Source organism: Alligator sinensis, unplaced genomic scaffold, assembly GCF_000455745.1.
Source record: "Alligator sinensis unplaced genomic scaffold, ASM45574v1 scaffold601_1, whole genome shotgun sequence".
Classification (NCBI taxonomy): Eukaryota; Metazoa; Chordata; order Crocodylia; family Alligatoridae; genus Alligator; species Alligator sinensis.
Genome location: NW_005841905.1, coordinates 2,807,879 through 2,821,087, shown reverse-complemented (window position 1 = coordinate 2,821,087; position 13,209 = coordinate 2,807,879). Strand labels below are relative to the sequence as shown.

The 13,209-nt window shown below is 39.3% G+C and overlaps 1 protein-coding gene across 1 annotated transcript in view; it reads left to right on the top strand.

The window, feature by feature from the left end:
- Positions 1 to 11,630, top strand: part of PTPRN2 (protein tyrosine phosphatase, receptor type N2) — a 636,077-nt gene extending 624,447 nt beyond the window's left edge. The window contains exons 20-21 of the mRNA XM_025197792.1: positions 425 to 498; positions 6,968 to 11,630. Of these exons, the coding sequence (XP_025053577.1) occupies positions 425 to 498; positions 6,968 to 7,039 (146 nt within the window). The 3' untranslated portion in view covers positions 7,040 to 11,630. The remainder of the gene's footprint in view (positions 1 to 424; positions 499 to 6,967) is intronic.
- Positions 11,631 to 13,209: the final 1,579 nt, after the last annotated feature.

Genomic DNA, 13,209 nt, shown 5'->3' with positions numbered 1-13,209 from the left:
CATCGCGTTTGATTTGCAGTGAATGCTTCTTTAAACGCCTGGAATTAATAATGGTAAAAGTTTAGGGCCCTGATTCTGCAGAAACTTAATTACAAGCGGTGCTAGCACTGGGGCAGCTTGCAAGTCTACCAAGATGAGTTTTCAATTCCTAACAGATATGCCCTACACTGTTAATATAAGCCTTTCTTAAGGATTTGTTTTTCTCAGGTTTTTTGTTGAATTGATGCTAAACAAAGATGCTCCTTCCCCTTATTTTTCTATATGAACACAAAAATTGCAGCTGGCTGCCAATTCTGCTGAGGGGTGGATATAATAATTTTCAATTGGACTGTGAGCCCAAAGGGAACCTGATAGCAGGAGATTGACAGATGCAGCATGGATTATCTTCTGCTGTGAACTCAGCCCAATTTGTGGTTTGTTGCAGGTGCTAAAGAGATTGATATTGCTGCTACCCTGGAACACTTGAGGGACCAGAGACCAGGCATGGTCCAGACAAAGGTACTGTCAATAAATCTACTGGGATTTTAAATACATTAAAGGTCTTTGACTGTAGTTGTTTTCATGACAGAAGCGAGAGGGTATGACCTAATTTAACACAGGTCGCTAGCTGATTACTCTGTTTGGCCTTCTACCAACTGCAGTTTATTTATGCTGAAGATTTATCTAGGCTACTAGCATGGTGTTTCTTGCAACATCTCCAATATCTATCTTGATTATCGTATATGAAGGACAGTCAAGACAACAATCTACAGTCTACAAAAAACATATGCTTAAAAAAATGTTCTCATTCTGATCCTCAAGGATGGACTATTTTCGTACAGTATTTGCAGTTAATGATGCATGCATTATTAAAACCAAAAGCCTCCAAATAATTAAAGAACTTAACTGTTGCATTCAGGTTTTTTGCTGGAAAAAAAGGCTAATAGAAATTAGATCAGAAGGAAACCAAGTCAAGTATCTTTCTTTAAAAAGAAATAACAGTGTACAAACCCATTTCTAAAATTGTATATATTGCACGTATGGTAAGTGAAACCACACACTTCCCTTGTCTGTCTTCCTTAAAGGTGTGGTATGTTAAGCCTTATGGCTGCTGGCAGATGTAGGGGGAGAAAAAAACAGTGCTTTACCGGAAGAGGAAAAGCATTAGTTTGACCCAGTTCCCCAGCAGCTGTATAGACTGTGCGCTTCAGCAGGGCTTTTTGGCACTTTTATCTAATAGTTGTTTCAATCAGCTATTAGATAAAAGCACCAAAAAATCCCGCTGAAGTGTGCAGTCTATACGGATGTTGAACGAGCCGGGTCAAACTAACGCAGTGCCTCTTCTGGGCATACGCTGTGCTTGGCATGGGGGTGCACCGAGCTGAAAGTAAAGCACTGGGGGCGGGGGTGCATCTGTAAGCAGCATATTTGCCTCTTTCTTGATGTGCAAAAAAGTTATATAATTACTGAGGATAATATTTTTGGTAATTTCTACAATGTATATTTTGCCACCCATGTCAACACAGTCAAGAATTTCTAAAAACAAATAATATTTGTTTACATGCATCTCAAAGTTCAAGTTCATCTTTGTGCTCTGGCTATTGTAACACCAGTGAAGGATGGGAAGAGATTTTAGGTTATGCTCACTCGTCAGTTGTTAGGAGCTGCAGCGTAACGTTCAAGAATCTCATTTATGATAGGGAGAGAGACCACACAAACAGGTGTCTGCTGGTTATGTAGTCAGACATCGGGGAAAGGGTGGGTGGTTGTCTCAGATTCCTAGAGCAGGTGATGTGGACAACCAGAATAATGATGTGGCAGCCTGCCCTGGTTAAACAGGTAGTGATGTGACCATCTGAAATGTTTGGTAAGTGAAAGCGACTTCAGGGTAGATATGGTTTCATAACTTTTCTTAGGAAAGCAATGAGTCCTCCCAATCCCTCCCTTCATTTTTAATCCCCAGTTAAGTTGGAAAAACTGGTGGGAGGGGGAGGGGGAGGGTTGGTAGCATTTTATTAAGCTGAGGGAAAATAATAATAAGAGTCAAAGCTGGCCAATCTTTATCTGCAAGCAAGGTGTAAGATTTCACAAAGTCTCCTTTGATAATGATTTTGAAATGAAAAGAGAACTACAGCAATCAGTATAGCAAATATTTAGTGTTTGAGAAAGTGTAAACTCTTATGCTTTCTGTCCACAAACCTGCCTGCCTTGCATGGCATATTTGTTTAACCCTGGCTGTTGCCCTACTTTAAGGTCACCTAGATTATAGCTCATTGCACCCAGCAACATAACACACAGTTCCTTAACTAAAGAGTAAGAAAATGGACTCTAGGTTAGATAACAAATTTAGCTATGTCATTGAAGGAGACGCATTCCCCCTTCTAAACGTTTATTTGGAGAAATTCAGAAATAAAATTAATCTGATGCATTATTTGAAAATGGAAAAACTGACTCAGGATTTTGCTTCTTTCTTCCCTTTCCTTCCATCATCACCACTATCTTTCCAAAAACATCCAAATCACTGATTCAAGCTATTGTATTGCAAATTACCAATATCTGCCTACATGCTAGCAGTGTTCAGTCCCTAGAGAATTTTTTTGGATGGATTTAAAGAAACCCATGTGCTTTCCCAACTGAATACAAATGAGGAATATTAGGTTCTTCAAGTAATTTAAAACAATGGATTAAAAGTCAGGTTAGAAATGCCAATTACAGGAAGTCCCTAGGCAAAATAAACACTGGGTTCCTTCAGCAATGTCTTGTGTTTCCAGCAGGCAGCACTCCATATTTTCAATAACCATGTGAACAATTTGTTAGCAACATTTTGCCTGCTAGGAGCAATCATTTTTTATTCAAAAGCACCAAATATAACAAATGATAATGAAATTTTAACTACAGTCTGCATTTTTGATAGGCACAATACAGGAGTTTTGGGGGTTTTTGGAGGGGGAATCATAAAACAGAGTTGCTACATGTGGGGTAATTTAAAAGAGAAAAAAATGAGCAAATGTACTGTCTGAGGTCAGAACAATTCTTACTTCATTCTCTTTGCCCCCTACTATGTCTTTCTTCCTGAAAGCTGTATTATTGTGTCAGAGATCTTTGGTGCCTCATACACGATCCATAATCAGGATTGATTTTCTTTTCAGGTTTTATTGGGAATTGGAGCTAAATACTGAGTCGTCTTTTTCTAAACACAAGGATTTACTTTGTTTCTGTAGAAAAGATAGACCTAAGTAGCACAATTTCTGTCCAGCTTGAAATGAATGTTCAAGTTCTTCTCTACTCCAGTCCCTAATGGACTGAGCCATAACACACGTCTACCCAACTCACTGGGTCCCCTTAAATGGCTAAGATTAAAGTTTATGTAATCTAGATTTAGTTGTAGGAAAAAGATGTGAGAGGTGGTAATCAGGTGGTGTTTCTCTTTATAAAGCTCAGTGATGACATCAGGGGAAGTGACACAATCAGCCACTCCATAATAACTTTTTTTGCACTTCAAGAGAAGACATAAATATAGCCTAATACACCACATCTATACAGAGGTGTAACAGGGCAGCTCCATGCCAGGGGCACTTCTAGCTGCTGTCTTGCTGATTGTGGCAGCATATTCTCACCCAAAAGCGGTGCCTGGGGCTCCTGCCCCAGGCCCCTTCTCACCCAAAAGCGGTGCCTGGGGCTCCTGCCCCGGGCCCCTTCCCCTCCATCCTCAGTTATACTGTTGCACCTGTATGAGGCAGGCAAAAGTAGGTGGCTTCAACTTCTCTTATTAAGCAAAGTCCTAGGCTAGAGGGGTAGGATGCAGAAGGGAGAGGTGGTAAAAAACCACCCCATACCAAAGAAACCCAGCCCCTCGTGTGTGTGCGCGCGCATGTGTGCATGTGTGCGTGTGTGTCTTTCTGTGCCACCCTTTTCAATGGAATATTTTAGAGTTGACTGTGAACCTAGATTCTAAGGAATATGTTTTGTAAGACAATTTGCCTTCCAATTCAAATCTTCAGCTGATATAACATGGAGTTGCTCCGTTGAACTCTTTCAGAGACCATATATGGCACAGTTAGGTTTTAACATTAGCTTGTTTCTGAGGTTCTCTTCCAATAACGTTTTTGCACGGAGTCGGTGGAACGATGCTCATGATAAAGTTTTGCCCTGTTCTTGTTGGTTGGAAGAGGAAGTTGTACCTTTTTTTTGCTTTGTTTTTTAGTTTAGACAGGCGTTCACTTTTATCACATTGCACACAAAGAACCAATGACCTTTTTAGGACATATTTGTAAATGGTTGAATTGTGTTCTTAAATGTATTTGCACCTCTGGAACCAGAACTTCAGCTTGTAAGCCCTGAACTTATTTAACTGGTAAAATTATACAAAGAGCATTCTGGTGGCTGTATAATTATGAGACAGCAGCCTCCTCTCTTCCAGCTTACTGCCTACATCTCGGAAGAGATATCTGATCATCTCTGAAACTTGGCTAGATTACTGTCAGCCCCATGCTTGCTCAGATCAGCCTATTCTGCTGTTATGTTCTCTGTACTCTGGCAAACAAGGAGGAGCAGCTGTACGATTTGCGTTTGATTGCTAGTGCAAGAGCAACACGCTCCAGTCAAAAAGCTGTGAGCACACTGCCCATATTGCCAATCTCAGGACAGCTCTAACCTGCAGCTCCTATTGGTAACCTAGCTGCTTTTACTTCCAGCTGAGGCTGACTGTTTTGGTTCCAAGCCTACTTTTGTACTCATATTCTAGGGTACAGTGGGTATCCTTCTCTTATGCAGAGTGGCACATATCTGGCATGTACAGGTCTCATTATCTTCATTCTGAAATGGCACAACCATCTGAATGACCATTCTTGCTTCCCTCTTGCCTTTCTGCCACTCTTGTGCATTTAGCCAGGCATTTCAGGTCATTGTGCCTGGTTCTCTTGAATGGTCACTTTCTGTTCCAGGCTTTGTTTTAACCCCAATACAACACTCGCCTCCAGTTTGTATAGAGCTACTTACAGGGTACTGGTGAGGATGAACCATCACGCTCTGAAAAGGACAGATTTTTGCTACAAAATTAGCAGACAACGATGGGCTGGTCTGGCTAAAGATGTTGCTGAGATGATCACGCTACTCATGATATCTGACTGAGATCATATCCTGATTTCTCTTTTCTGTTCCTAACCAGGAATGGTATCTGTCATGCTCCTCATGTTGACACAAGAGGGTTTCATCTAAAGACACCTTGAAACATATTAGGTCAACATATGAATTGGAGAAAGTAAAACCAACATTTTGATGGGAGCCTGAAATAGTAGTTGCATATCTATGACTCCTTCTGGTCTTCCATTCTGCTTTGCACTGCAAGGTACATCTGGGGTGGAGTATCATGGGAGACGAGAAGCAGTTACATAGCCTTAGTTCGGTATTCACCTTTAGGTGTCTGTGGCTGACTGTATTCAGTGACCCCAGGCCACCGCATCTGTAAAACTAAAAGATGTATAGTGTTCTTGGGACTTACTTCATCCCTTGAGGCAGACATCATGCTAGTAAATGGAGCCATTGGCATTAAGGGTTCCAACTGATATTTGACACTTCAGTCCTTCCCAGTATCCTGAGCTCCTGGACCATTTGGTCTCCATGTTCTTCCAGTGTTCTTTCTCTTGCCTTCCCCTCTTTCTTTCCAGTCTGTTGTCCCTTCCAAAGAGCAATACTCAAGGTAACTCTAAGGATCGTGGCCTGAAATAGTGCAGTTTTTGTGACATTTTTCCGGCACCTGTCTAAGTGTATGGGTACAAAAACAGTTGTATACAAAAATGTAAAATAAGCTATTAAATTAATAGTGCAGGACTATGTCAGGTATGTGCTTTTATAAAGCAAGTGTACATACCTGTGCCTGCAGACTTACCATACCTGCAGACTTACCACTTTTGCTTGTATTCTCAGGCAGTCCCTCAAGACCAGCTCACATTGGGTGCCTATACATGTGCTGGGGTGGGGTTTAATTAGAGTAGTTCCTGGAGAGCCTCTCCAATTAAAACATGGCTGCTTCATGTGTATTAAGCCCTCATGTGGGCTTGGGATACTTTAACTAAAGCTCATTCGATGAGCTTTAGTTAAAGTGCCCCAGCAGCTATTTTTAAACCTGCAGGGGCTTATACACATGACACTGTGGCTATGCTAAACTGTTCTAATTAGAATGCATCAGAGCATGTGTATAGGCACCCGTTAATACTTGGAAGGCAAGTTTCCAACAACAGCCAATACAGAAGCGGCTAGTTAGTTAAGTTTTTACACTTAATAGCACTGAAAAGATCCTTTCAAATACATGCGTAGTTTGTAAATGACCAGAAAGTTACCTAATATTCTCTGATATTTGATCATTTATGCCAGATACAGGGTGCAGAAAAAGTAGTTTCAGTAATCATAGTTCTCTCTCTCTCTCTATATATATATATATACATATATATATATAGAGAGAGAGAGAGAGAGCGCTATATATATCTATAGATATCTAGATATCTATAGATATAGATATATGAGTGGTGAGACTTAATCTAGTTGGTGTCATGATGTCAGATGGAAATGCTGTTTTAAAGGAGCAACAGACACCTATTTTCCAGAGGCGACCTGGCCTCATGTGTCAGTCATGCACAGATGACAAGTTTCATCTCTGCATTGGATAGAAATAGCTGCTTGTCAACTGTTCCTGGACCTTTTGGCCAAGCAATTGTAAATGTGGCATTGTCTGTGAATAGCCAGCTATAAAAGCAAGTACTTCTTGTTTTTCCTATCAGTGGTTCTGAGTAGCAGTGTCCTGTCAGATGTAGCATATTGCATCAGTAATCCCTCAACATTTATTTTCTTTTCCACTGGAATGGATAGTTTGTCCTGCATATTCATATTTCTTTAATAACATCTTAAGGATGTGTAACAGCAGAATAGGGCAGCAGGCTTCTTGGAAATGTTCTGTTTTATTATTCAGAGGGTGTATTTATTCTCTCCACAGGAGCAGTTTGAGTTTGCATTGACAGCGGTTGCAGAGGAAGTGAATGCAATACTCAAGGCACTTCCACAATGAGCAATTCAGTCTCCTTGAGGTTCCCTGAAGATCCATCCCTCATTTACTTATCCTCAGTCCATGTGAATGTTGTTGGAAACCATGACCTGACATTAACTGTGTATCTTCTATTGTAACCACATAGTAATAGGGTCCTTACAAATTTCTTTAGCCAGTAAAAGTTCAACAGTTAAAATGTGTATTCTGTATTTTGGTTTTCTTAAACTAAAAAAAAAAAGATACATTGAAGCCTCGGATTAAGTGACAGAACATTCTATCAAAATCGTTTCACATCCTCGGAGCTCTGAATTTCACACTTTGAAAGCACACATTCATGTTCTTAATAGCAAATATACAGTATTGTGGGTAATTAGTGCAGTCAATATAGTCTCAGAAAACAGTGTTCTGTTATTTTTTGTAACTTCTCAAAGACTGAATCAGAAGAGTAGGGGACCTGAAAAGGATTGTGATTATTCACACACAGTGTCAAACAAGAGCATGAAACAATGCTGAGGGTGTTAGTAAACACAAGTCCAGCCTCCTGTATAAAGAGCTGGCACCTCTTCATGCTGGGCTTTGGCAAGCAAATGTTTTCTTAACTGTTGTTTACTTTTCAATTTTGCAATGAATGGAAGAAAATCTTAGCACTGAGTAAATAGGCCTGCACAGTTAGTGCATCCGAGGAGAACAAGCTGGTCACATTAATGGGAACCCAAGTTATAAAGAGCAAAGCAATTCTTATTGTGCACCGTTGACCTAGCCAAAAATGAGAGGAAAAGCCCTAAGCTCAAGAACTGCGTTATAGGCCCCTGTTAGCAGCCCGGTGAATGCTCCGAATTTTTAGAGAAACAGTTTGTTGATTTTACAGGACTACTGGGGAGGACATTTAAGCTCTTTTCGTTGTATTTTTGCATTATTTTTTCCTTCTAAACCAGTGCTATGCCAGTCTGTTTAGGCCAGAAGAGTTATTTCTGTAAATGCCTCCAAGGCATTCGTGGCTGAAGCAACAGTTTTCAATCTACACAGTATGATTCACGTTGAGTTTGTCTCTATCCAGACATTGGTTCCATTTTTTTTTGCAATGTTTCTGTTTTTTCTCCCATTCAAAGTGATACATATTTTAGCCAATTACTATGGGATGAAGAAACGTGGGGGTAGAATGTCCAAGATTCTTGTGTTCTAAATCCCTACCCCTACTGCCGCAGTGATGCTAAAATATGTCTGTAAATGGTTTTGTTTGTAATTGCTGCTTAAGCACATCCATATTTTTGGTTGATTCATTCTTTTAAAGGGAATGAAAACTGCTGATAGATAACACTTTGCTTATTTGAATGAAAGAATTACGGGTAAAATTTTCAAATGGACTCCTATTTCCAAGAGTATCTTTGAATGAGGTTTAGGTTTTTAACAGTCTAATTCCCTTTTGAAAATAGTACTGAGGTGCTTTTGAAAATTTTACCCCTGTGTCTGTAGTTTGTTTATATTTTTTCTAAAATTACCTGAAAATGTTGTATGCTTGTAATATGTGCCAGGTTAAAAGTTTGATTTCATCATTGCAAAACATATCAGTGGTTTTAATTTTAGGGTCTTTTATAGATTTCTATTCAATGAAGAGTTAAAAATAACATTGCAGAGTTTTGCTAGAACAGGGGTAAAGTCACCTATTGGAATCAATTACCATGTCTTAATTTTGTGTTGTAGGCATTGATATTTGGTGATTTCTTCTTAGCAATTAAAGAGTTATTTCAAAAAGCACCAGACGTGTTACTTCTTACATATATTTTTGTATGCTCTTCTTGGTACATGTTCTTGCTTAATTTGTATACCCCATTACCACGGCAGTGCAAAGCAGTTACTGCAGATGCCATCATCCTCTTAAGTACACATACTGTACATTAAGCCACATGTTTATTTTATAGCATAAGCATTTTAGAGCTTTCCTAGCAATAACTAAAAAAACTAATGGGGTATGAATGAGAAAATTGCCTTTTTCATTTGATAATTTAGATTTAACAGGATTCTTTTATTACTTCAGCTAACACAGAATTGCAGATCAGGGGAGATGAAATCTGTTTGAACAATATCTGCAAGTGTTTGAATTAGATTTACTGTGGAAACAGCATGCAGCAGCTTTCTAAAAACACATGTAGCTACATCCAAATACGCCTCCCAGTGATTCAGACCTGGTACATCATGTATGTCACCTTCCCATTGCCAAATAGAATGGCCTCATACTGCAGGGACTCTGTTGGTACTGACTGCTGAGTACCTTTGGGGTTCAGGTCCTTGTACTGCGATTTATCGATAGCCTCAAAAGTTCTTACTGTCCCATTGACCCCCCAACAAATAAGGTCAACAGTCCTCAGTTCATCCAGCTTTTATAAAGCACCACATGAGCCTTTTCCAAAATGTTACAACTTTTGTTTAACATGCTAAAATCCACTTTTTTTTAAGCCAATTCCTTCATAAATATTTAATCATGTTTCAGGTTAATAACATATGGTTGACACCTATTGATTCAGAAGTACCTAAATATTGAGCTAAAATACTGGCCCTCATGTTCAAGAGTTTATCTAGCTCATACGTATAGAAAATCCCTATGAAAAGTGAAGAAAGATTGAAATTAAGCCAAGGGCTAAGAGAAGCCCACTCATCACTGCTGAGATCTAGAGAGAGGGCTGGGGCATGCTAAACTGAGCACAGAATTGTACTATTTCTGTAGGCTTGTAGATCAGAATATAGTTGTTTGTTAATTTGATAGTATAGGATGGCTTAAACTACAGAAAGAGGCATTGTTTAGACTGAGAGTACCTAGGAGAGTTGAATTTTAAACCCTATTGGTTTAATCTTTAATAAATATTGTAGAATTTTTCCATAAAGTCAGGAAGTCACTATGACCTTGAAAGCAGGATTCACCTTCTAGCTGTCTAAAGACCATTGCATAGCATTAAAAGGTCATCAGATTTGCTGGTTTTCCCTATTCAGAGCCATCCGAAGGAATTCAGTTTGTGTAGGAAGTGTTGACAACTAATCCTCATAAACATTTGGCAAAAAGAATTCTATTTCCTATAATCATAATAGAGACTGGACATACCAGCAAAAAGTGTGTTTCTTTCCCATTGAGTTAAATTGCAATGTCATGTCTTTCCACTCCAAAGGCGATTCCAAACTACCTGATACAATCTGGAATCTCAGAATGGGAAGCGTCGCTTATTTTTCAGGCCGAGTACTTCCTTATGCCTTTGGTAACAGTTCACTTAATCCAAATAACTTTGCAATCATTTTCCTGCATGCATACACCTTAACTGCACCTCTTGCCCAGACTTCATTGCTGCCACAATTCATCAGCACATCTAGTAGCCTAGGGCTTTGGTGTGTGTATTTTGATTCCATTTAAGAAAGGGCTCACCTTGGGCCTGTTCCAACAAAACATCTGCCGTAGGGGATAGAATACTATAAACTTCTGGTCTCAATATTTTGTAAAGCAGCCAGATCATCGCAAAAAACAATTGTCCGATATTGAAATTTGGGCTAGCATCTGACTTGTAGGAGTTTACGAGTGAACAGTGAATATTTAATAATGACACTGGCCATTGCCTTAATAAAAAAAATCCAATTTACAGATGCTATTTGTTCATTTGAAACTTTAATTGCCAAGAATCTAATAGGAAAAGTGAAGAAAGATTGAAATTAAGCCAAGGACTAAGAGAAGCCCACTCATCACTGCTAAGATCTAGTGAGAGGGCTGGGGCATGCTAAACACCCCTACATTTTCCAGGTATGCCACAGAAAGAGAGAGACCATTAGGCTGGAAGCATCTTCATAAAGGCTGTAGGTACTAGACTTGCTGCAGTCTGGAGTAGCAACACTGAAGTAACAATGCTATGACTTGCCATCCTCCCACCACATGGCAAATTCTGAGAGCAAAAGTTTCATTCCCACTGGTTGCCTAAACATAGTTGCCTAAAGCCCACTGCTTAAAGTGAAACCCTGGCTCTACTGAAGTCAAGAGGAGTTTTGCCTTTGATTTCATAGAAATTAACATTTCCCATGAGCTTTATCTAACAGTTTTGAATTGGATCGTGGCCAAGCTGAATTTTAGCAAAGCATCCAGTTTATAAATCTAGTTCAGGAGCAAAACAAGGCACACTTTACTTGCAGTTGTTATGAAAAAGCTAAAAAGAAAAAGAAAAAAAATCCACATCACAGTAACCCTGACTCTAACTCTCTCAAATACACGCATACAAAATCCTAGCACATCCCCCAGGGAAATGACAGCAATATTACCTATAATTTGTGAGTTTGTGCTTTATTAATCAAGTAGAACATTAATAAAACCCAACCCGTTTATAATTAGTGGAATAGGCATTCATTTAAGAAAACTGTTTATTGGAATAGAAAACAAGGATTTGATTAGCTTTGTTACAGAACAATAGCTCTCTTAATTTTCATCCTGCATATTTGTTTAGGATACAGTCTTAGGAAGCAGTTGTGATAATTCACTTTTTAAAATTGTACAGTTTCTATGATTTTTTGCTTTTTAACTGGGAGTACTCTTTGTATATTTGATTATTATATTTTTCTGTTAAAGTAACATTGGGCATGTGAAAAGTTTTTCCCCACTATTGTGTAAAGAAAGAAATAATGTTGGTTTATTGTAAAAAAATAAAAATAATTTTTTTTAAAAAAATTTATATATATATATATATATATATATAAAACAAAAAAGACAAAGCCTTGGCATACTGAGTCTAGTCAGAGCATGATGCTTTTTCCACTACTCTTCATTTTCATTAAAATAAAAATAAAGATACACCAGCAAGCTCTCATTTGAAGATGTTCTGATGCATGCTGTTTGTGCTGTATTTGGTGGCATAATGATGTTTTGTTTCTTTCTTGTTCATTCAGTTCTATTAGATTCTTTATATGTATATAATTAAAACAAAAAAGATTATACAAAGTATTTTGTTCTACCTCTGTAAAAATCACATTTGTGAATAAAGTCACATTGTCTGTGGAGTATTATGAATATTGCAATATAGTCTGGTGCTTTTTTGGTACCTCTGGGTAAGCCATGGTTGCACTGCATTCAGTACATCCCAACTACTCATATTTTACTGCCTCAAAACTGCTGTGGCATTTGCCTAACAGCCGCACTGAATCTACCAAAATGAAGCAGCCACCTTCAACATGAGTATGTGTGGCCTTCATATACTAGTAACTAAATTTAATTACTAATTACATTAAGTAACTAAATGTCTAAAGGAGAGATGCTGGAAAAAATCAAGCAGGCAGAGCTGGCAAGAGAGAAGATGACATTGTGGCATGGAATTGTAATTTTCTGCTCCCCCTTCTCAAAAACACTGAGTTAAAAAAGACTGGGTTTAGTAAAGACCATTGTTATATTTTTACACTAGGGTGATTGGGGGTGCACAAGTGTGTGTGTGTTGGGGGGGTGGGGGGGCAGTCTAGACCCTGTCACAGGAAAGCGATCCCACTTGGCAGAATCCCAGGGTTATTTGGGGCAGAAGCATGGTGATGGCTGGGAGGAAAGGGGTTGGAGGGTGTCATCAGGTGTTGGAAGGTGTTTTCTTACCCCCTGCTTCTGGGCTGCCACTGCTGGTCTCACAACCCACAGCCTTACTTTCCCCTGCATGCCTTACCTGCACAGTCCATGTATTTTAGGAGTGGAGCAGAATCTACCCCAGTGGATTGTCAGCAATGTAAATGAGAAGGGACTCTAGCCTGCGGTGCATGGGGCAACCTGAAAACCAACAGGTCACCAATTCTTTGTATAGCCACTCCACTCTCCTGGGTAAGCTGGATATGTGATAAAGGAAACTATAACATACCTGGGCAGTATTGAATCTGTTCTGAGGATGCAGCATGGGGAAGAACTTAGTCATGTAGGGGGCAATTGGGGGTGGAGGGGCAGGCAGAATGCATGTATGTACAGCTAGGTACAGGCATTCAAAAAGCCTGAGGTGAACTCGATCCAAGTTAGGTGTTTTTCTGTAAGTGGCATAGTTTAGATGGGGAGTGAACAGAACACACGTTCACCTTTGGTTGTAGGAATCTTAGACCAGGTTCTGCCATTTTTAAACCAGTCTGTGTGCTGAATTTCTGTTCTCTTATGGGTATAGACTGGTTTTGTGTGCTGAACTTCTGTTATGGGGTTTCGATCACTTACA